The sequence below is a fragment of the Marmota monax genome, unplaced genomic scaffold (assembly GCF_021218885.2).
Source record: "Marmota monax isolate L192 unplaced genomic scaffold, Marmota_monax_Labrador192_F-V1.1 WCK01_AAM20220418_F8-fsc00201, whole genome shotgun sequence".
In the NCBI taxonomy this organism is placed as follows: domain Eukaryota; kingdom Metazoa; phylum Chordata; class Mammalia; order Rodentia; family Sciuridae; genus Marmota; species Marmota monax.
Genome location: NW_026695150.1, coordinates 640,701 through 665,990, shown reverse-complemented (window position 1 = coordinate 665,990; position 25,290 = coordinate 640,701). Strand labels below are relative to the sequence as shown.

General features: G+C 35.0%; 2 protein-coding genes across 13 annotated transcripts in view; one reads left to right on the top strand and one right to left on the bottom strand.

The window, feature by feature from the left end:
• Relch (RAB11 binding and LisH domain, coiled-coil and HEAT repeat containing) overlaps positions 1–4,622 on the bottom strand; it is a 99,999-nt gene extending 95,377 nt beyond the window's left edge. For all 6 annotated transcript variants that reach the window (XR_006848150.2, XM_046428188.2, XM_046428187.2 and 3 more), the window contains exon 1: positions 3,855–4,622. Coding sequence is in view for 5 of the 6 variants with exons in the window: in XM_046428188.2 (XP_046284144.1) it covers positions 3,855–4,383 (529 nt within the window). In the remaining variant the exon portion in view is untranslated. The remainder of the gene's footprint in view (positions 1–3,854) is intronic.
• Positions 4,623–4,815: 193 nt separating this feature from the next.
• Pign (phosphatidylinositol glycan anchor biosynthesis class N) overlaps positions 4,816–25,290 on the top strand; it is a 118,553-nt gene continuing 98,078 nt past the window's right edge. For 6 of the 7 annotated variants that reach the window (XR_006848153.2, XR_006848152.2, XR_009225289.1 and 3 more), the window contains exons 1-6: positions 4,816–5,004; positions 11,852–11,964; positions 13,874–14,126; positions 18,062–18,183; positions 18,632–18,730; positions 21,169–21,275. Coding sequence is in view for 4 of the 7 variants with exons in the window: in XM_046428196.2 (XP_046284152.1) it covers positions 13,906–14,126; positions 18,062–18,183; positions 18,632–18,730; positions 21,169–21,275 (549 nt within the window). In the remaining 3 variants the exon portion in view is untranslated. Of the gene's footprint in view, positions 5,005–9,353; positions 9,476–11,851; positions 11,965–13,873; positions 14,127–18,061; positions 18,184–18,631; positions 18,731–21,168; positions 21,276–25,290 lie in introns of all 7 variants that reach the window. The other variant, XM_058573854.1, reaches the window with a different exon arrangement.

The following is a 25,290-nucleotide window of genomic DNA, read 5'->3' as shown; positions in this document are numbered from 1 at the left end:
TGCAAATTTCTCTTTTCATACATAAATGAAATCATCTCATAAATAATGGCTGCACCCTAATTTATTCAATTTAAATGTATCTTAGTGATCATTCTATATTGGCATATATGGATCATTATGCTTTAATTAATCCATCTCCTACTATTGGACATTTTGTTTTCAGACTTTAATACCCTTACTTGTAAAAATTTAAAAATTAAGATTTATTTGTGTTTATGCAAATGTCTATAAAAATTAAAGAAATGAAATTGAAGATTAAAGAATGTATATTTGTGAATGTGGCAGACATTGTCAAATTACCTCAGAAAAGTGTCTTACTATGCCCAATGCAGTGGCGCATGCCTGTAATCCCAATGGCTCAGGAGGCTGAGGCAGGTGGATCACAAGTTCAAAGCCAGCCTCAGTAACTTCACAAGGTCCTAAGCAACTTTGCAAATACCCTGTCTTTAAATAAAAGATAAAAAAGGACTGGGGATGTGGCTTACTGGTTAAGCACCACTGGGTTCAATCACTGACACCCCCTCAAAAAAATAAATAAATAAAAGTTGTGTTTATGTTACTGAAATGAAAACTTGTAAGACAACTGAAGTAGATCAACCCCAACGTAAATCAATCCTCTCCACCTCAAATCAAAGAGGCACTGCATTCAAAGTATAGTCAAATAACAAACATTATATCAATGAGCATGTTTTCAGTGTAATTTCAAAACCCACATTTTATCATCAAGTCTCACAATATTAAGATCTTTCTCAATTTTTCAGTTCATCAAATTTAGTTCTAACCTAAAAATACTAAAGTATTAATCAAGACTTTTTTAAAAAATTATTTTTAGTTGTAGACAGACACAATACCTTTATTTTATTTATTTATTTTTATGTGGCACTGAGGATCAAACCCAGCACCTCACAAGTGCTTTACCACTGAGCCACAACCCCAGCCCTAATCAATACTTTCAATAAAGGCATCAACAAACATTTTAGAGATCATCCCTAACATTCTTGTTTGGAAAATAGTGCAATTTTAATTTTTGAGAGTAATAAGGTCTGTGTTCCTAGATTAATACCCCTATTTTGCTTCCTTGTATAGTGTCACAATGGCTTGAAATATCTTACTGCATTTTTTAACTACCCAAATGGAACCACCTTACAATATATGAGCCAAGTAACAGCAGAGAGCTTCATGTTCCCAGATGATTTTTTTTTTAAGTATTTGTGGCAGTTGGATACAATACCTTTATTTTATTTATCTTATTTATATGTTATGCTGAGGATTGAACCCAGGTCCTCAACATGCTAGGTGAGCACTCTACCACTGAGCCACAACCCTCTCCCATGTTTTATACAAGGAAAAATAGAAAATACTATCTTTCCTTTACACTCACTTCCTTTTCCTTTTCTTAGAATAAGAAGTTTAAAATAAATAATAGTTACTATTTATTCAAAATTTCACTCTCTTTGAGGATCAAACTTAAATTTTACTTTCTCTACGAGGGTCATTTCATTGCCACAATCACCAATTATTTTTCTTTAAGAATGTAAACATTACCATAGAAGTCTACTCTATAATTCTTTCTTGTATGAGTTTTGCCTCTTAGCTCTGATGTGCATTAAACTTTTAGATCCCTATAACCTTAAAATGATCACAGTTTAATAATAAGCCAATGTAAAATTGTGTCACTGTGCTAGACAAGGAAAATATTGAACTAAATTTTCATAGAAAATAATAGTTTTAAAAACACTAGAAAGTCACAGGCAAAAAAAAAATGACAGTTATGCAATAAACATATATAGAAATGTCAATGGTATAGGCAATAGTGGAAACTCTCATTCAGCTAATACAAGTGAACCTAATAATTTTAGAAATATTCTGTTGATATTTTCTCTTAGAAGGTAGAAGTGAACCTAATAATTTTAGAAATATTCTGTTGATATTTTCTCTTAGAAGGTAGAAGCAGCACTAAACTCATCTCAACCTAACACAGAGGAATATCTTTGTAAAATGGAAAAGATGGGAACCCTGGAAAAAAAGCAATCATGACATCTTAGCATTGGGGATATTAAGGAAAGTAATGCTGATTATAGTGAGATATGTACTCTGAAAGAGCTGAAAAAGATAGATAAGCTCATGAGAGAGAAAATAAAAATGAGGAAGATGATTTAAGAAAGCTCCAAGCTCACAAGTGAAATTATTACATTCAGTTATGATAGTCATCAAGTTGAATAAAAAAGAGCTAAAGGCTATGATGAAAGTGGTACAATTAAAGAATCAAGCAACTAAGTCTGAGGAGTGTATGAAGCATTTATGAAGGTGACACCTGAGCTGGGTCTTGATGAAGGAGCAAGAGTTTGTCAGGTTAAAATCATTAGATAATTTAGAAATTTAAAAGAAAAAATAGCTACATAACTATTTTGTTACACTGCTGTTTGTCACATTTTATAGTCTTAAAAGAAAAGTTGGCAATAAGAAAATCTCTTCCTGGTACCTGCCTGTGATCCCAACTACTGAGGCAAGAGGATCACAGTTTGAGGCTATCCTTGGTATTTGGGTGAAACCCTGTTTCAAAATATAAAAATTTAAAAAGGTCAGAGGATATAGCTCAGGTGTAGAGTGTCCCTGGGTTCAATCTGGAAAGGAAAGAAAAGAAAAGGAAAAGAAAATCTCTCCATGAAAGGGGGTTATTCTTTCAAGTAAGGAAGTTACATCTACTGAGAAAACTACTTATCCAAAAGGGAAATGTGTTTGTTTACCTTGATAGAAAATGCACTCTGCCTTTCCACTAAGTTTAGAAATTAAGTCTCTGGAATCATTCAAAAGTATACAGATAAAAATCAATCTGCCATCATGTATAAAAAATCAGAATAAATTAAAAAAAAGCAAACAGGCTACAGTTTTAAAATTGAATATTACATTAGAAAATACATGTGTGTATACACACACACACACACACACACATCTGCATTTGCTAGAAAATTCCAGATGGCTTCATATAACACACTACAATAGCTCACAGTATCAGTGGGGGGTAAAAAATTGAAGATGCCTCTCAAAAGGAGGATATTGGTAATCTTAATATACATCCTTGATAGTAAAGTTTTCAAGCTATCAAAAATGCTTACAAATAAGTGATGAAGTCGGTATAGGACTAAATGCTACTAAAATGACTCCAAGAAAACAGTGAATTCCTATTTAAAGCAGTGAAAAAAAGCCGGCGTGGTGGTAGGATGGTGAGACAGACTGCAGGCGTCCTGCTTCTCAGTTTTCCTGTAATTCTGAACACTAATCATCACTGAAATGAAGGCACTGAAATTGAATTATATTGACTTTAATTAAACAGAACAAATTTTATGCAGCAGAAAAACCAATTTTGAGAAAGATAACTATCTCAATGATAACAGGTCTTACATTTATCTGACTTCACTGAGACAGCAACAGTATTTCCTATTCTCTTTTGACTTTGAACCAAAGAATTGCTGCAGGCAATTTGAGAAACATTATTTCCTGATAGGCGTGATTCAGGAGACTGGGGAAAAAGGAAAAACACTTAGAACAATTAGACAGTTTACAAGGTAGCCTTCCCTGGAGTGTCGTAATAGCCAGTTAACTGGAAACTCTTGATATTTTACAGATTGTGACACCACACCAAAGATTGGAGGCAGTCAAAGGGAACAGTCATTGCTGGATCCCATTGCTTCCAACACAAAAGGAACCCTCTCCGCTCAGGTCGCCCAACATTCTCTCGCTCCCTAAAACGTCCATATCCTCAACCTGGCACCAGCCTAGAAACACCCCTCTCCCTGCAGTAAGTCTTCACAATCCCACAACCCTGCGGGCCTGTGACAGGCTAGTCCACTTACTAAGCTGTCCCCCGCCCGACGTCGTACTCGGCTCCCGACCTCCAGCGCCTCCGACGCCGGTTGCTCCTGGGATCCCAGGCGGCCCCATCCCGGGCGGGGTCCCACTCTGCCTCTCGAAGTTGCCCGGGTTTGAGAAGTAGTCGCGCAGCCGAGGCAGCTCGCGGCCGCTCTCTAACAGCTCGGTGTGCAGCTCCAGAGCAGTCAGCAAGTATTGGTCGCGCAGCAGCTGAGCCGCGATTGCATCGATTGACAAGCGGGCTGGGGTCTCCCCTGTGCCCCCCAGGGCCATCGCAGGCACCGACGCCTCCCCAGGGAGCCCTGGCCGCGTACTGCTCCCTAAGGCCACGGGATCCTGTGGCGACAGCGAGCCAGCAGAGCCAGGATCTAGGTCACCGCCGGCACCCAGCCGAAGTCCTGCCCGCCGTTCTTCGGTCGCAGCTACCTCGTCGTCGTCCTCATCCGAATCGCTAAGGAATGGATTCACGCCGCCGCCGCCACTGCCACTACCTCCAGGCGCCATCGCCGCCATTTTATCCTGTCAGGAGTGTGGGCGCCTCCCTGACTGGCTCCGACAGGCCGCAGCCTGAATCCCTCCTAAAGCTCGGCAGGCACTGAGCACCTACACAGCCCGGGTCTGACTACGTCCGGTCTCCCTACCTAGAGACCAGGCGTAGCCTCGGAGATAGGCAATCCGCATGCAGCAGCACTCGCTGCCTCAGCAGCCGCTGCACCAGCAGCCGGCTCTGCAGGCGTCTTCCTGGTCCCCAGTCTCGCGAGAACTGGTCCGTGCCCTGCCCTCTCCCCGCCCCAGAACGCCTCAGCCCCGCCCATTCTCGGCGCCAGACCTCGAAGATCCAAGGACCCGCTCCCGGCTCAAAAGCAAAACCCCTCCCACAACTTCTCCATGATTGGTTGGACTTATAGGGGGGGGGCCTGCCCAGGAGTTATCGCGAGAACAGCTGCGGCCCGGGAAGTGTTGGGCGTTCCGTGCTTCAGGGGCGAACGTGGAGGTGGTAGAGGGGTATCCACTTGGCTATCGTTTGAAGGGGCTGTGGGAAACCCTGCGCGAGGGCTTTAAGAACTCTGGGTCCTGCCTTCGCGCCGAGGAGGCCTCGTTCCTGAGTTCAGGTCTGACCCGGATAAGCCCCAGGTAAAGTCCAGGGTTCAGGGCGCCGAGGTGCGGCGGCGCTGAAACGGGGTCCTCTTGCCCGCGGACCGCTGTTCTCTTAGTGGGTTCACTTCTTCCCGCCGTTTATTGGCAGTCGGTGGCATCTTCTCTGCAGGGATAGAAAGAACCCAGGTGTAGTCAGATTTTACCTTCCTTCCTGTTGCTTACGTTCCCCAACGTGTTCACCTGAGCCAGCAGCCGCAGTCTTCTCGCGTCGCCCTGTAAAGGTGTGGGGTGCAGGGACTGAAGGGAAAACGGAACGCGGAGGATTGCACCTGTCTGCATCTGTGAACAGCCTGGGCTTGGACAACGAACTGTTAGTGCTCAGTAAACATTTAGGATTTCATACATAAAGTGTACAACAGAGACTCCTCAGAATATCCAGTGCTGTCGCTTCAATAGAGCAATAAATAAACTTAAGCCTAGAGAGTCAATGGTCTTCTATTAATATTCAAACTTCATTAATAGATCTTCAAAAGAGCTAAGAGCCTTTGTCTTATGTCCAAAGCTTTTCTCTCACAATGCCCTTTATCCTTTCTGACACCTTCGTGTAGGCTAGAATCAAGGTTTTGATTGTGGAACTTAATGGTTTTAACAGTTGTATGTAGTAGAGAGTTTTGATTTCCTTTGTGAAGCGTTATTACTTCATGTATATTCCTAAGTTTGAAAGACTAGTGTTTTATCTTTTCTGTCATTCCTTTGTTACAGTCTGAGATGGTAAAGGAATGTTTTCCAGTCAACTGTATTAGACTGATATTCCTGGTAGCTTCTATTTCCTTCACACACAAATTGCCATTTTGCAGGTTTTAGATTTCTTGCTGTACAGCTTCCAGCAAAATATTTATTCCACCAAAATAAATAGGCAACAGTAATTATGACTATCAGGTAGGTTACCTGTTACATTGAAACAGTAAAGCATTTCCTTTAGCTCTGTGGAAAAATAAAAATAGAGCATTCTTATATAACCTTAGGTCAGGTTATTGGTTTCCATGTGAAGGTATGCCAACCCTTAAGTGTAGGATTTAATTTCAGTTTACCCAAGCTCTGTAAACTAACCTTTTCATTTGAATGAGACTTTGGGATTTTTTTTTTTCCCTTTGTTTTTGGCTAGAAGCTTTAAGAATAGTTTAGTACTAAGAATTCCAAGTATTTTTTAAGATATTAGCTCCTGATTTCCTAATACTAAATATTTTTCTGAGCCATATACTGAAAAAAAAAAAAATCCCTGATATCAGGAACACAGTATAAAAATGGCCAGTATTGTATCCTGTTACTTATTTCTTAGCAAACAGGATTGCTGATTCTTATTTTATTTTTTAAAATTTTTTATTGTTGGCTGTTCAAAACATTACATAGTTCTTGATATATCATATTTCACACTTTGATTCAAGTGGGTTATGAGCTCCCATTTTTACCCCATATACAGATTGCAGAATTACATCAGTTACACATCCATTGATTTACATATTGCCATACTAGTGTCTATTGTGTTCTGCTGCCTTTCCTATCCTCTACTATCCCCCCTCCCCTCCCCTCTTCGCTCTCTGCCCCCTCTACTGGCATTCATTTGTCGCCCTTGTATTATTTTTCCCTTTCCCCTCACTTCCTCTTGTATGTACTTTTGTATAACTCTGAGGGTCTCCTTCCATTTCCATGCAATTTCCCTTCTCTCTCCCTTTCCCTCCCACCTCTCATCTCTGTTTAATGTTAATCTTCTTCTCATGCTCTTCGACCCTACTCTGTTCTTAGTTACTCTCCTTATATCAAAGAAGATATTTGGCATTTGTTTTTTAGGGATTGGCTAGCTTCACTTAGCATAATCTGCTCTAATGCCATCCATTTCCCTGTAAATTCTATGATTTTGTCATTTTTTAATGCAGAGTAATACTCCATTGTGTATAAATGCCACATTTTTTTTATCCATTCATCTATTGAAGGGCATCTAGGTTGGTTCCACAGTCTTGCTATTGTGAATTGTGCTGCTATGAACATCGATGTAGCAGTGTCCCTGTAGCATGCTCTTTTTAGGTCTTTAGGGAATAGACCGAGAAGGGGAATAGCTGGGTCAAATGGTGGCTCCATTCCCAGCTTTCCAAGAAATCTCCATACTGCTTTCCAAATTGGCTGCACCAATTTGCAGTCCCACCAGCAATGTACAAGTGTACCCTTTTCCCCACATCCTCGCCAGCACTTGTTGTTGTTTGACTTCCTAATGGCTGCCAATCTAACTGGAGTGAGATGGTATCTTAGGGTGGTTTTGATTTGCATTTCTCTGACTGCTAGAGATGGTGAGCATTTTTTCATGTACTTGTTGATTGATTGTATGTCCTCCTCTGAGAAGTGTCTGTTCAGGTCCTTGGCCCATTTGTTGATTGGGTTGTTTGTTCTCTTATTGTCTAATTTTTGGAGTTCTTTGTATACTCTGGATATTAGGGCTCTATCTGAAGTGTGAGGAGTAAAGATTTGTTCCCAGGATGTAGGCTCTCTATTTACCTCTCTTATTGTATCTTTTGCTGAGAAAAAACTTTTTAGTTTGAGTAAGTCCCATTTGTTGATTCTAGTTATTAACTTTTGTGCTATGGGTGTCCTATTGAGGAATTTGGAGCCCGACCCCACAGTATGTAGATCGTAGCCAACTTTTTCTTCTATCAGACGGCGTGTCTCTGATTTGATATCAAGCTCCTTGATCCATTTTGAATTAACTTTTGTGCATGGCGAGAGAAAGGGATTCAGTTTCATTTTGTTGCATATGGATTTCCAGTTTTCCCAGCACCATTTGTTGAAGATGCTATCCTTCCTCCATTGCATGCTTTTAACCCCTTTATCAAATATAAGGTAGTTGTAGTTTTGTGGATTGGTTTCTGTGTCCTCTATTCTGTACCATTGGTCCACCCGCCTGTTTTGGTACCAGTACCATGCTGTTTTTGTTACTATTGCTCTGTAGTATAGTTTGAAGTCTGGTATAGCTATACCGCCTGATTCACACTTCCTGCTTAGCATTGTTTTTGCTATTCTGGGTCTTTTATTTTTCCATATGAATTTCATGATTGCTTTCTCTATTTCTACAAGAAATGCCGTTGGGATTTTGATTGGCATTGCTGATTCTTATTTTAATTGCATTTGCCAGAGAGATTAAAATTTGAACCAATTTCCAGAATGTAGGAATGGAGAATTAGTCAATGGTGTGGGAAGGGCCTGGTTAGAAACTGTTCACATACAATATTTCCATTTCTATAATGGGGAATTTTAGAAATTTTCTACACTTGGGGTTCCTGAAGAGAATTGTGTTTATCAAATAGAAGATCCAAATTTAAATCTCAATTCCACCCATTATTTAAGGTGGGACCTTCAAAAAAGTTAAACCAAACTTCTCTCAGCCTGACTCGCATATCTATCAAGATAAATATTGAAAATATGTATGGAGAATTGTGAATGCTCTCGTCACTGGTTTTCAGTAAATGTTGTTACTTTGGTCAGTTATTAATTAATGAAATATTAGTAAATACCAACAATTGTTAAATGTGGGCATTTGAAAGTTTTTAAAAACAAAGAATTTTTGGCAACTAAAACTTGGAAAAGCAATTAAGTCAGTAGGACTAAAAGAAGGAATAGTTTTAATTTCAGGTCTGAGTTTTTAAAGCACAGTTAAAAATAGATTTGAAATGTTTCCTAAGAGAGTTATAAGAAGGTGAGTATAGAAATTCTTTCATGACTGATTTCCCATACAAATCTGGTTTCCCGCTTCTGATTCCTATCCTGTAATCATGGATTTGTTTATATGACTGTATAAGCCCTTCACGAATCAACTAGCCAATTTTACAGTAGGTACATTTTCCCTCCTACCACATGTAGAGGTTTACTGATAAACTGAAAATGTATAATTAGCACACACTGGAATATTAATTTCTGATTGCTATCATAACTTATTATTAATACTGTTGGGAAATTTTCTCTCTACTTAGATTTGCATTAATCTAGAATTTTACAGCTGATGTTTCACCTGAATAATAAGAGTAATCATTGAAATTTGTACATTAGCAGTGAAAATTTCTAAGTACTTCAGTCATTTAATGTTAAAAATGATGTTTTGGTTTTAAATGTCCTACAATAACCACAAGTAACATTCTGAATGCAAGTTTTGGTTGATTTAAAGTTTTAGTAATATCAAAAGTTTTATTATTTGCATTCCACAAGTATAAGCTAGGTAACTTTACTGTTACGTGGATATGTCCTTTTATTTTATTTGTTTAATTTTTTGGTACCAGAGATTGAACCCAGGGCCACTTAACCATTGAGCAACATCTCCAGCCCTTTTTTTTATTTTGAGACAGGATCTCCCTAAGTTTGCTTAGGGCTTCTCTAAATTGCTGAGGCTGGCTTCGAACTTGCAGTTTTCCTGCCTAAGCCTCCAAAGCTGCTGGGATTACAGGCATGTGCCATCCTCTCTAGCTGGGTATGTCCTTTTAAATAATAATTATATATTCATTTTGGAGGTTTCCAAACAATTCATGGCAAACAGCTTTATATTTCAAAAAGTCTGAATCAAATGTGATCCTCTCTAAAGAGAAATATTGTGTAATAATATTGCAATAATAAGTAGTATGTGAATATTTTTCAGTCGCTTCACTTTTATGTGTAATAAATTACTTAAGCATAAAATGTTGAGCTTTTTGTTTTGGAAGAACCTTCACAGGTCCTGTTTGGGAGGCTCAAAAAGAGGAGCAAGGCATCCTCTAGTGGATATACAGCATATTGCACTTAGCTTTGAAATGGTAATCCTAAACAATTTATTCAGCAACCCTCTGAGTCCTTACTAAGTATTTAGGACTGTGATGGATGCTAATGAAGCCTGGACCTGCTGTCATGGAATTATAGTTAAGTGGCAGAGATAGACATTAATCCAAATAGTCAAAGACACAGTTATATAATTACTAACAAGATTTTGACTTCTGACTTAAGCCTGCACAATCCCTGAGGAAGTAAGCCTTGAAAGAAGATATTAGGAGACAGTGGAGTGAGAGAGGGTGGAGGATAGGTTGGTCATTCTATGAAGAGAAATTTTATCTATGAAGGTCTCACAGCATTGGGGAGCATGGAATGTTTGAAGAAACTAAAGAAGACTAGTGAGGTGAGATAACCCTAGAGCAATGGAAAGTGCTTTGAAGCAAGGTTAGAAAATGAAGCAGAGACCAGTCCCTGTAAAACCTTTATAGTGTTGATTAGTAGGGGGAGAGACACTACAGGGTTTATACAAGGGGTGAGATGTACAGATTGGCATTTAAAAAGTAATACTATGGCTAATGGCAAGAAATAGATCAGAAAAGAGTCAGTCTCTATGGGGAGAGCTCTGGGAGCATTTTTAGGTGGTTCAGGTGAGAGATGGTATACTTGGAGTGATAGCTTTTTCTTTAGGAAGCTGTCAGATAAGCAAATGAAGTCTATATCGATGAGTTACTTAATTTACCATTAGGAAAATCGATATTCAACTGAAAAAATTTTTCCCATATTTAGTATATCAATAGCCTTAAAGATGCACATAGGTTTTTTTAAAAATATATTTTTAGTTGTTCATGGACATTTATTTATTTATTTATTTATATGTGGTGCTGAGAATCAAACCCAGTGCCTCACACATGCTAAGCAAGTGCTCTGCCACTGAGCCTCAACCCCAGCCCTGCTCATAGGTTTTTGACTCAGTGACTACATGTATAGGTAGTATCTTAACACTTAATCTGACATGTATCAAACATTAGGACATAAAAATTACATATAAATTTAAATTAATCACATTGATAATTTTTAATAGTGAAAAATGGGAAAAACATTTCAGTGCTTATCCATATAGGAGTAATTAGGAAAATGAATAAGCCCCCATTCAATGGAGAATGTTGAGGGTAATTAATATGTTGTAAGAGTTTGATTTTTAGGATATACTTATGTTGCTATAGTAATACATGCATACACCCATATTTATAGCAGTTCAGTTCACAATAGCCAAGTTATGGAACCAGACTCTTTGTCTGTCAGCAGGTGAATTTACAAAATGTGGTGTATGTATATACAATGGAGTTTTATTCGGCCATAAAGAATGAAATTGAGTCATTTGCAGTAAAGTGAATGGAACTGGAGAGCATGATGTTGAAGAAATAAGCCAGACTCAGAAAGTCAAGGATCATATGTTTTCTTTTGTGGAAGTTAGAAAAAAAATTTTTTTTAAAAAAGGGACCTAATGAAATTACGAAGGAGACCAGTAGAATTGAGGAAGGGGATCAGGAGGAGGGAAGAGGGGAAGGAAAAGGCTAGGGAATTAAATTGATCAAATTATGTGCATGTGTGAATATGTCACAATAAATCCCACTATTATATATAATCATAATATACCAATAAAAAGATATGCTAAATGTATACCAGGAAAAATCTACCATTAAAATTATGTGCCTCTGTAAAAATGTGGATAGGATAAAAATTATAAGAAAACAGATTTTTTTTCAGATGGTAGAATCAGATAATTTTATGTAATTTTCTAAACTTACTGCAATGATTTTATCTTATAAATATTTAGAATAACATTAAAACATGGTGCTTACAATATACTTGAAGCTCATATATACTAGTAAAGAAGCAAACATTTACTCAAAAGAGTATTGTCATACATGGCAAAATACCATCTACTCACTTTTTATACTTTGCAGATTATCTTTGATGTTTAATTGTTCTCTCAGGAAAAAAAGTAGCTGGTAGTTGGACTCTTTTTTCTTACATTTTATTTTATTTTTTGAGGTGTTTGTCTTTGATAAGTCCTTTTCCAGTGTCTCTTTTGTTTTTGCAGGATATTTTTGCCATCCTTTCTTTCCATGATGTGATGATTATTCAGGCCAGGAAGAATAAGATCTTGTCTTTCAGCCCAGGCTCACTATATGTGACAAATGCTGCTTGCTGCAAGTAAGACAAATTTAAGTGATTTTTTTCTTAATATGCAGAGATTCATCAACAAAAACAAATTATGGACGAATTTGAAAAATATTCCTACAGATGGTTTGATCTTGGCAGTGTAATGGCATATTGTCTTACAGTATTGTTTAAATGTTTCACTTTGCTGACTTTTCTTTCCTTAGTATTTGTAAATTCATCAAACCTTTGACCTTTTTTCTCTTCTCTGCAGTACCCTAACACACAATTGTGCACACTGTGTACACAGAACATTTTTATTGAATGAATCATGTGACTTTTTTTAAATTAATTTGGGGAAATAAAATATTCCTTAATAAATGCAAAGTTTCTGAGGCATATTTTTTCTTCTTTTTTTAATTTGTGTTATATATATTTTTTTAATTTTATTTATTCTAATTTGTTATATAGACAGCAGAATGTAATTCAATTCATATTATACAAATAGTGCACAATTTTTTGTCTCTGGTTGTACACAAAGTAGTGTCACAGCATTTGTGTTTTCATACATGTATTTAAGGTAATGATGTTTGTCTCATTCCACCATTTTTCCTATGCCCATACCCTCTCCCTTCCCCTTGCTCCACTTTGCCCTATCTAAAGTAGTCTGTTCCTCCCATGCTGCCCACCCCTCCTTATATCAGAGAAACATTCTGCATTTGGTTTTTTGGGATGGGCTTACTGCACTTAGCATTATATTCTGTAACTCCATCCACTTACTTGTAAATGCCATGATTTTATTCTCTTTTAATGCTGAGTTATATTCCATTGTGTATTATTTATTCCACAGTTTCTTTATCCATTCATCTACTGAAAGGTATCTGGGTTGGTTCCACAATTTAGTTGTTGTGAATTGTACTGCCATTGATGTGGCTGCATCACTGTAGTATGCTATTTTTAAGTTTTTTGGATATAAACCAAGGAGTGGGATAACTGGGTCAAATGGTGGTTCCATTCCCAGTTTTCCAAGGAATCTCCATACTGCTTTCCATATTGGATGCACCAATTTGCAGTTCCACCAGCAATGTATGAGTGTGCCTTTTTCACCACGTCCTTGCCAACGTTTATCATGTCCTGTAGTCTTGATTGTTGCCATGCTGACAGGAGTGAGATGAAATCTTAGTTTTGATTTGCATTTCTCTAATTGCTAGAGATGTTGAACACTTTCTCATATATTTGTTGATCAATTGTATTTCTTCTGTGAAGTTTCTGTTCAGTTCCTTGGCCCATTTATTGATTGGGTTATTTGTTTTTTTGGTGTTAAGATTTTTGAGTTCTTTACATATTCTAGAGATTAGTGAAGCACATTTTTTTTTAACTTCCTACAAATGACTCAGCTAAATGAATAGAATCCATGTTTTCTGCCCAATTTGTTGATAGTCAAGAGAGCCAGAGGACCTTGAGCTAATTACCAAAGTTAAAAAAAAAAAAAAAATTAAACTCAAAACATTTAAATATTTATGGATTAATTAAAATAAAATTCTCAGAATAGCAACAGTTGTCATATGGTCAACCAAAAGGAGCATGAGTTGTTTCATATTATGTAGGATTTGATTTGACTGAATCCTAACTTATTTTAGGATTGATTTAATTCTTTGTTCTTTGATCCTATGTTAAATTTTGTGTTTTAGAATGTACTTAAATTTATTATAAATAGTTTATTAGTCCTAATTACTTATTATACTTGAACTTTTTCTTTTTGCTTAGGTGTACTTTATCATATATTTTATTTCAGTATTATCTCTCATTAATGTTTATTGTTACCAGCATAAATGAAAGGAAGTTGTGAGTTATATAAATAATATTGTAAGATATATGTTTGATTTGTTTGTAGTCATTAAAATATGTGGAAATACCTATGATTGCATTAAGATTTACACTAGTTAATTTTGTTCTCTTTCAGTTTTTCTTGAAGATTAATTAGTTACACCAGATATGCTGCTGTTCTTTACTTTGGGATTGCTTGTACATTTTGTGTTCTTTGCCTCCATCTTTGACATTTATTTTACATCTCCTTTGGTTCATGGAATGACTCCTCAGTTTACACCATTGCCACCTCCAGCAAGAAGATTAGTGCTGTTTGTTGCTGATGGCCTTCGAGCAGATTCACTTTATGAATTAGATGAAAATGGAAATTCAAGAGCACCATTTATTAGGTAAATTTGTCAACTGGTACAGCGATATCTCTTAGAAATATTATCCTGAGTTTTATTAAACAGTAAAATATCTTACTGTTTATCTTACATTGGGTGCAAAGGTAGTGAGATAAACAGTAAGAGAATAGAGCACTTGTTCACTATAATGCCAGTTTTATCTATAATGTCTTATAGATTATCACTATAATGCCAATTCTTTGTAGGTGTTATTTTTACTATTGTAGAAGCTGATGTCATGTGAATTGACACATGTGCCTTAGGCAGGCACCTTAGCCAGGCATGGTGGTTCACACCTGTAGTACTAACTACTTAAAAGACTGAGGATGAGGATGGCTTAGGCTCAAGAGTTGGAGGCCAGCTTGGGCAATACAGCAAGATACTATCTTTAAAAAAAAAAAAAAAATGTGGCCTTAGTTGCTTTTGTTAATGTGTCCTTATTTCCCAAACCTGGCTCTTAGCTCATGGTATTATCTTTTTCTTCAAAAAATAAGACTGCAGGTTTTTGTTTTCATTTTAAAAATAATGACAGGTATAAATATTAATGAATTATTAATTATTGAGTGGTTTTGAAATATATTTTAATTTTTTGACCTATGAGGCTCCTAATAAATATTTTTTCTTTTTCTGATTAGTGGCAAACACCTCAATAACCCTTCCTAATGCTGTTGTGGACAGATTAAAAATCAAAGTCAAGAGGAAATTTCTCTTAAAATACTCTACCTTCACCCATCCCTAACTGTCATCATTATTTTCTATCCCTTTACCGTGTTTTATTTTATTTTTATTATAGTACTTATAATTGTGCAAGTTCTACGAGGGCCAGGAATTACATGCCATTTTATCTCCAGTTTTTAGAATATAAACAGGCAATTATTTGTTGACTCCTGGAAGAAGGAATGATCTTGAATGCTTTGTTGAATTTCCAGAAACAAATGTATAGTGGCTCAGGGAAATGCATAATATAATAAAGAATAAAAACACATAAATGAGCCACTTAGGTCAACAAGGAAATAGTAATAGGAAAATAAGAGCAGACTATGGTTACAGTATACAAAAATGTATAACATTTGGATAATGTATTTGTGTGAATTTCCTAGTTTCCAAAGAAAAGAGATATATAACTTATTTCATTTTTTCCCTGTGGTCCTGGGGATTTTATGCAGTACCTCCCACATGCTAAGCATATACTCTATCACTGAGCTATATCCATTTCCTAAGATTCTTAAGGTACATATATACTGGTTTATAAGAAAAAAGTTTTTTTTTTTTCTGGTAGCACTTGTTTCTGGTTTGGGTCTTATTAAAGGAAACGCTTAAAGTCAAAGGCTCAAACAGTTTGTGAATTCTGTATTGCATGCCATTGTATATTTATAACTTCAGAAATCTTGTAACTTCTTCTAAAATGGTTTTTGAAAGATTTTATTTTTTGAAAATCTGATATAAACCCTGCATGGTGGTACATACCAGTAATCCCACTCACTCAGGAGGCTGAGACGGGATGATCACAAGTTGAGGCCAGCCTTGGCAACCTAATGCATCACTGTCTCAAAAAAAGGGGGGAAAGCTGCAGATGTAATTCAATTGTAAAGTGCCCAGGATTCAATCCCTAGTTGGGCAGGGGTGGCGGGTGGAGAAGGTATAAAATGATCTAATGAAAAATCTAATTAATGTTCTTGAATATAAATATCCAGATTTCTTAATACTAACCCATTTGTTTTATTCTAGTTTTCATTGTATAACTCAAAAAGTGAAAGACTATTTCTCGTATTCAATCCAGTGGTTTTTAAACCATTTCCTTATTATGTATGGTTTCTGGTTTTATTGTGAGATTAGTCAATGTTTAAATAACATAAACCAATAATTATAAGTATTGTTCTTCAGAATATAATGATTTTAAAACATTATCAAATGTGTTATTGGTATGTTTACTGTTATATAATTTGTTGCTCTGCCGGCCTTCTACCAGTAATAGCATCTAGGGTGGTTTTGCTTTCTTCTCACATTTTGTCAATCACTGTAATACAACTTAAATAATATTGATACATTTTAGCAAAAGAATTTCTTGTTTTAATCTTAAATAGGAATATAATTTAACTCCTAATTAGGATTATCACATTTCTTCTCCCCTTAATTTTTTTTAACAATGTTTTAACTGCACAGAAGTTAAAGGATTACATATTGGATCAAGTGTGGTGGCACACACCTGTATCCCCACCTATTTGGGAGACTAACGCAGGAGGATGCAAGTTTGAAGCCAGCCTGGCAACTTACCAATACCCTGTCTAAAAATAAAAATAAGAATGAAAATAAAGGTTGTAACTCAGTGTCAGAGTGCTTGTCTAACATGTGCAAGGTCCTGGGTTTGACCTCAAAAAGAAAAAAAAAAAGTTTATATGATGAACAACTGTATATCTTTAAGTTAGTTTAATATTGTTTTTAACTAATTTAAATAATAAAAATATTTTTCATTAACCCAGATTCCAAAATGTATGATCTCAAAAATTTAACAATGTTTTATTGACATAATCATTTGAATTAATTTCTTTTTCCTTCCAAGTATTTTGAGATAAAAATAATTTATACTGTCATTACAAATAGAGGAAAGCCAAGACATTTCATTACAAATTGAAGTGTCTTATTAAGTGAATTCTCAGTTGGTACCAAAAGTATTTCAAAAATAAGAATATTTCAATAAAGAAAAAAACTGGATTCAAGTCCTAGTTTTGCCTTTTAACTTTCTATATTCACAGGTGAATCAAAACTCTACTAATTATTTTTCTCTTCATAACATTTACCACTAACTGAATACCCTAGAGGACCCTGAGTCACATTTATACTGTGTAAAGCAAACTGAATCCTTTATAAAAATAAATTGATGTGCAATTAAAAAAAATATTGTTTTTAACTTTTTAAATATTGCATTGTCTTCTAACATATTCAGACAGAGATATGCATTTGCGTATGCCCAATTTTTAAATATTTTTTCCTGAGCAATTTGAAAGTAATATATTGTAATACTTCATTCCTTAACAGTTCAACATACATTTCTTAAGAATAAGAACAGCTGGGTGTAGAGATGTACACCTATAATCCCAGTGACTTGGGAGGCTGAGGCAGGAGGATTCCAAATTCAAGGCCAGGCTCAGAAACTTAGTAATGCACTAAGCAACTTAGCAAGACCCTGTCTCAGAAAAAAAAAAAAATTTAAAAAGGGCTGGGGACATGGTTCAGTAGTTAAGTGCCGTGGATTTAATCCCTGGTACAAAAATAAATAAATAAAAGAACAAGGACTTACTCTCAAATAACGACAATACTATCGTAACATTAAATAAAATTTAACATTGAAATAATAATACAATTTTTATCAGTTATTTGTATGTAACAAACCATCATAGTATTTTGTGGCTTAAAACATTAGTGGTGGAGGGTGGAGGATGGGAAAGGCAGAGGAGCACAACAGACACTAGTATGGCAATATGTAAATCAATGGATGTGTAACTGATGTGATTCTGCAATCTGTGTATGGGGTGAAGGTGGGAGTTCATAACCCACTTGAATCAAAGTGTGGAATATGATATGTCAAGAAATTTGTAATGTTTTGAACAACCCACACACACAAAAAAAACATTAGTGGTATATTTTTTCTTGTGATTCTGTTCTGTAATTGAGTGTTTCTTTGTCTCGCCTGGGCTCACTCATGCTACTGCAATGAGCTGGTGGGAGGGCTAGAAATAGGCTTGGCTGGGTTTTGAAAGATTCCTTTCCTTCTTAAATCTCAACTCTTGGTGTTTTCATGGTAGTGGGGATCAAACCAAGGTCAGCACCCTACCACTACTTTTGGTTTGATTCCTTCTGTATTTGTCGTATTTTTATAATGACTTATGAGTGTAATTAATGATAGTCTATGTTAACTGTTTGTCTCCCTTATCTTTTAGGAGTATCATAATGCATGAGGGCAGCTGGGGTATATCTCATACACGTGTGCCAACAGAATCTCGGCCGGGTCATGTAGCCATGATAGCTGGGTTTTATGAAGATGTCAGTGCAGTTGCCAAAGGTATTGTCTGTTTAGACAGTTTTATTAAATGAAACACTTATCATATAAATATTCCTTTTTTTAATCAATTATGTCATAAAGTGAAAAGTCTGTTTTCAGATACTTTTGATAAGTGTTTTTTAGCATGCTTTATTCACATGAACACATACTGATATTGATTCTGGAATTAAACTTTAGTTTTTCATCATCCTGAGTAGTTGGATGAATGTGTGATTTTTCTAGAGTTAACTTTTAAGAGTTCAAAAGTGCTTTTATGTTTTAGAAAAAAGTTGATTATCTATTGTTAGATTTTTTTAAAATAGTGATACAATATGCATAATATAAAATCTATTTTAGTTTTGTATTTGTTCTTCAATTAATGGTATTATTTGAAGACTACATCTTTGGGGGCTTCTTTTACCATGTAGTTATTACCCTTATTGCTTGCCTTTTTTCTCGATTACCTAAGGATGGAAGGAAAATCCTGTAGAATTTGATTCTCTTTTTAATGAAAGCAAGTACACATGGAGCTGGGGAAGCCCAGATATTTTACCTATGTTTGCCAAAGGTAAGAGAGCCATTGATTATATTTTCTCAGGTGACAAATAAATAATAAAATAGTATGTTTTTAAATATATTTCTGCATTTATTGGTTTTCAGACATGTTTTCTTATTTTAAATATCTCTGAAATAGGGATTTATATTACATTGGATAGATATGCCAGTTTCATTGACAGTGATCTTTCTTATATTTGAAATATTAGCACATGATACTGTTATATAGTAGTTTGAATTCAGTGAAATGGTATAGATGCCTGTTATTTAACAACTCTATAATCTTGGGTAAGTTAGATAACCTTTGTAAGCTTATTTTCCTTTATATGTAATCTTTTTTTTTTTTTTTTTTGGTACTGGGGATTGAACCTGAGTCACTTAACCACTGAGCCACATCCCCAGCCTGTTTTTTTGTTGTTGTTGTTTGTTTGTTTAGTTTTTTTTTTGTATTTTATTTAAAGATCAATCTTGCTGAATTGCTTAGGGCCTTGCTAAGTTGCTGAGGCTGGTTTTGAACTCAAGGTCCTCCTGCGTCAGTCTCCCAAGCTGCTAGGATTATAAGTGTGCACTACCACTTTTGGCCTGTAATCTCAATAATTTCTACCTCATATGTTTGTTTTTAGGATTAAATTAGATAATTCATGTGAGACATTTAGCCACATATTTGTCACATAGCTTCATTATGATAATGTTAATATATGCTTCATTAAATTTCAATAAATTGTTAAAAGAAATTAATAGATATTCAAATAAAGATTTAAGGGTTAAAATTTATTATTCCTATTTTAATTTATTAATTATAGCGTATGTGTTGACATTTGATATATATGGCATTAATGGCTTTTAGCCTATTGGAATGCCATATATTCGATTTGCTAACTTGAAATATGACATTTGGATTTGTTGCATTTGTTCTTGTGCACAAATCTGCAAGTACTACGATATCTCTTGATCAGAAAATTTATTATATTATTTTCTAAAATCAGTTGGATGAACTTCATGTCATTGCTTTCTTTTTGGTACCAGGGATTGAACTCGAGGGCACTCGACCATTGAGCCACATCCCCAGCCCTATTTTGTATTTAATTTAGAGACAGGATCTCACAGAATTGCTTAGCGCCTCACCATTCCCGAGGCTGGCTTTGAACTCGTGATTCTCCTTTCTCAGCCTCCTGAGCCACTGGGATTACAGGCGAGCGCCACCACACCCGGCTACATCATTATCTTTTATGGAAAGCAGAATGATTAATTATTTTACTTAATGGAAAGATTTATAACATGATACTTAGCCATAGATATAATTATAATATTTGGAACTACTGAAGATTATTTTGTGTTCAGAAAGCAAAAATCTATATTCAGAATTTAATATATGATATTCATAGAATATTATACTGAGCAGGCCAAAATAGTTCAGCCATTAATATATTTCCCTTGTTGGGAAGCAGTTTAGGTTTTAGAGGAGCTAGCAGTGGTGAGAGCAGATTAAGTTGATATGCTTTACAAAGTTAAGCCACTACCCTGGCTACAGTTGATAAGGGGGACCAGTGCCTATATCAAACATAGTCTATGAGAAATGTTCCATTTCTCTTATGATAACTAGCCAACTCATTCAAGTCTCTTTATTTGGGATGTGTGAAGTAGAATGACTAAACAGAGGAAGAGAGTCATTATAGCTAAACTGATATTATAGATATTGTCATTACTTTGTTACTTCTCTCCCTTAAGATCTGTAAGAGCCTGTCTATCCCAGAAATTAGTTTTAGATTCTTAATAAAGTCTTGCAAGTCTATATGATTAATAATTTGTTGATCTCTTCAAACTGGCAATAAGCAGTTATTTATTCCCTTTTATTGAGAAAATACAGTCTATTAATAAGAAAATTGAAATATTTGAATTTTTTCTTGTGTTAGAAAGGTTCTTCATCTATTTTAGATTTTAACATCCTAAGAGGCACATATTTTTTGAATAGTTTAACCCTTAAAGAGAGAGAAACTGTTGCTTTTTGTTGTTGTTTTATTGCATATTAAAATGTTGACTTTGACAAGTTGACTACTTACAAGTAATGTATCTGTAAAATTAGGATAAATTAGTAGGAGGACAAAAAATGTAAAAGTATATAGTGTATTCCAGGGCACATAACATAGCTTCATGCTAATTATTCCTCCCTTCTGTATTTATCATAAACAAAGTGCTTTATAAAATATTTCTGGTTACTCATAAAAAATCTTTAAATGGAACTGGATATCGATGTGCATACCTTTAATCCCAGCCCTTGGAATGCCCAGGCAGGAGGATCATTTGAGTCCAGGAGTTTTAGGTCAGCCTGGGTAACATAATGAGGTCTAGTCTCCAAAAATAGAAAAAAAAAATTTAAAAATTCTTTAAATGATTATCAATTTTTTATGAGATTTATTAAAAAATTTATTTTTTTCCCAATTTATTTTTTAGGTGCTAGTGGAGACCATGTTTATACTTACAGCTATGATGCTGAAAGAGAGGATTTTGGTGCTGATGATGCAACAAAACTGGATACATGGGTTTTTGATAAAGTTAAGGTAATGTTATTAAGTGATTAATTTACTAAATACATATTAACCAAAGATACTAGAAACTTGTTAGAATATATCTTTGAGTTTTTTGTTTGTTTGTTTTTTGCTAGTGTGAAGTTGAAAGTTCTATGTTACAGCACACTACTTTAAAAAGACTGAATTTTAGGAAATTACACATTCTATAATAACCAAGAAGTTTTTAAAAACTAATTTAAAAATATACCCCTTTAAAATTCTGTGTTTCTTTCTGAAGGTAATATGAGTGCTAGATTATGATTCAGAAAAATGTACCTTCTATTTCTAGTTTGGGGAATCATCCTAGCTAAATCTTCTTGATCTTCTGTCAACCTTAGAAACTTAACTCTTAAGGTAGTGGATCATGTGAGATTTGCAAAAGCATTTTGAAAACTGCTGTTCAAATGTAAAGCATTGATAATAACAAAGCAGGTGGTATGTTTTTAAAAATTTGTATTTTAAAGGAAGGTAAGCAAAGACAGAAATACAGCAAAGATAGCAATTTATGAATTATTAAATACCTCTGAGTTTCTTTAAGTAATGAAGTTTTAAAAACTATTTGATAGTGATAATTGTTAGTTTTGCCAATAATACTATAGACTTTATATTCTCAAAAATCATGTGAAAAAATTTCAGTTGTATTGTTAGTTCTCTCCTTCCTATTAGTCCATTGTTCTTTATATCCAAATAACAACTTCAGATGGATTAGAAGCTCTATTTGATTGGCTTTATTGGCACTTTCCTATGCTGCTAGTGTTGGTGATATGATAGTAAACAGAAAAAAAGAATTTGCCCATGACTTCTTCATAAAATATGGTAGATATATATTAACCAGATAATGTGCAATCATCAACTGTGGTAAATGGTAAGAAGGAAAAATAAAGAATATATTTTTATAACATTTTAATTGAGACTGGACAGTTTTGCGAATGTCTTTCTGGAGAGTTTTGAGATATCCTTTGAAGAGATATAGGAAGCAAAGAAATGGTTGGGAAGGAAGGAAAGATTAGTGTGGAACAGAGGACTTAAGGCTAACAATTTATATAAATCTTGGGCCCTAAAGTAAGAGCCAGCGGAAAGGGTTTAAGGACCTGAAAGAAAGGTTAGTGCATCAGAAGCACTGATTGGGAGTGAGGTCTCAGGTGAGGCTAGAGCGAGAAGCAGGGTCTTATCAAGTCAAACTGTTTTCAAATCCATTCTATTTTCTACTCACTTTGTTTTTTTTTTTTTTTTTGGACTGAGGAATGAACTCAGGACCACTCAACCACTTCCCCAGCCCTATTTTGTGTTTAATTTAAACATAGGGTCTCACTGAGTTGCTTAGCGCCTTGCTATTGCTGAGGCTGGCTTTGAACTCGTGATCCTCCTGTCTCAACCTCCCAAGCCTCTGGGATTACAGGTATGCACCACTGCACCCAGCTCTCACTTTGTTTTTAAATTGTGGCAAAAATACACGTAACATAAAACATACCATCCTAACCATTTTTTTTAATCCTAACCATTTTAAATGTACAATTTAGTAGTGTTAAGTACATTCATGTTGTGCAGGCAACCTTCAGAACATTTTCATCTTGCAAAACTGAGACTCTGTAGCCATTAAATGACCTTTTTGCTTCTTCTCTCAATTCTTGGCAAACACCATTTTGTTATTATACATTATGATATGACCACTCTAGATATTTCATTTCATAAAAAGAGGAATCATATTGCTTTTGTCTTTTTATAAGTTGCTTAATTCACTTAGAATAATGTCCTTCATTAGTTCATCCATGTTGAATCTACTCACTTTAAAACTCAGTTTATACATCATCTCCTGATAGATCTTCTGTAACTTCTCTTGCTTGATCCTACTCCTACATTGACTTAGGTAACAATCCTCTATATCCTCTATTCTCTGTTTTATCATGCTATACTGAGATTGTTGATATGTTACATATTCCCCTTCAATTCTCTCTTTGTATTATATGTGCTATATAATATATAGTAATATATAAAATATACACTGCATTTTATATATATTATTATTATCTATCAGGAAATTGTTTGGTACATAGTTACATGCATTAACTTAGGTTATATTCAGTCAGGTGTAATAGGAAAAAAATAATTTAAAAGTTTACTTCTGTCTCTATAAGACAGAAGTCAGTAGTGAGGGATTGAAGCCCTCTAGGATGCTACACAGTATCAATAAGATCCAGTCTCTGAAAGTTCTCCATTCTTAGAGCGCAAGTTATCTTCAAGGTCATCTCATGATCTAAGGTAATGTTGGAGTTCCAACTGTTATTTCAGTGTTTAGGGCATCAGTCTAAGGAATCAAAAAGGACCTTCTCTCCTACTGAATTATATTTATTTCAAAGAACCTAAGGTTCACATAGCTATTTGACTGAAATGTTTGATTCATATCTCATGGGTCACAACCACAAGGCACATCTAACTGTAAAAAAGGAGAAAATGTGTAGGTTTTAAGTTTTGAGAATTGCCGTGTCCCATGAAAATCAAAGGTTTTGACTCAAGTAAACAGGGAGACTATATGTTGGATGAGTCTTAAGGAGTCTCCCTGAATGCATAGTAAGTACTAGTTGGGTACAGAAATGAATGAATGCTTTAGATGCAAAATGGACCAATTGATCCTGCAGTTTGTACATGTGGTAAAAATAAGAATTCATACCCCATTTGAATCAAATGTATGATATATGATATGTCAAGATCATTGTAATGTTTTGAGCAACCGATAAAAAAATAAATAAATAAAAGTGTGGGGAGAGTTCTCAAGAAAAATCAAAGGGACCTCAATAGAAGCAAATGACCAGGAGGAGGGAGGAGGGGAAGGTAAAGGAAAATATTGGGGAATGATATTATTCAAATTATATTGTTATATCATGAATATATATGAGTATGTAACAACAAATCCCACCATTATGTACAATAATAATACAGCAATAAAAATATAAATAAATAAAATAGTTTTACTTATGAGTATTAAAAAAAAAAGGCAAAGTAGAGGCTGATGGGCTTAAGAGATTATATTGAGGGGAAAGAAGCTAGGAGCACATTTTACTGCTTACATCCAGCAAATCAACTTTTTAAAAGACAATGGAAATCTAGCACTGAGAAACAGGTTGAGCTCTACCAGATTCATATCTCATAGCTTCCCAAATCTTCTGTCTATGTATGAATGAACAGCACTTTTTACATAGCTGATTACTTTTTACTAGTCATGAAATTAGAAATTTAATTCAAGTTAGTTGCTCAGTTTTTGCTTGTTAGCTTTCAATTATAAGTTTAGAATTTAACTCCTTTTTTTAAAAAAAACTTGTTATTCCCATCTAGATTTAAAAGTTCTTAGGGTTTAGGTAGAATGTATAGGAAAGATGGGAAATAGCTGTATACTTTTGAGGAGTATGGTAGAAATTTACATATTTTAAAAATTTATTTTTTAAGACAGCATTTCCTATTTATTTTTTTAATTGTGATATAAACCAGGGGCACTTTACCAATAGCTACATCCTAGTTCTTTATTTTATTTTAAAAATTTTGATAAGAGTGTCTGACTAAGTTACTGAAGGTTTGTCTTGAACTTGCAGTCTTCCTACCTCCTCCTCTCATGTTGCTAGGATTATATAGGTGTAAGCCTGGTTAAAAAAAAAATTATTCCTACTTTTGATCAATTTCTCTAATATATATATATATATATATATATATATACACACACACACACACACACACACACACACAAATACTTGCTTGGTTGTAGACAGACATAAAATCTTTATTTTATTTATTTGTTTTTATATGGTGCTGAGGATCGAACCCAGTGCCTCACACATGCAAGGCAAATGCTCTTACCAATTGAGCTATAACCCCAACCCCCATTTATATTTTTAACATTTATAATAATGAAGAATTATTTGAGAAAAAAAAGCTTCAAAGCTTTGTTGAAAAATTAAACATTGCTTGTTGAAAGTTAACATATTCTAACCAGGTGTGGTGCACATTCCTGTAATCC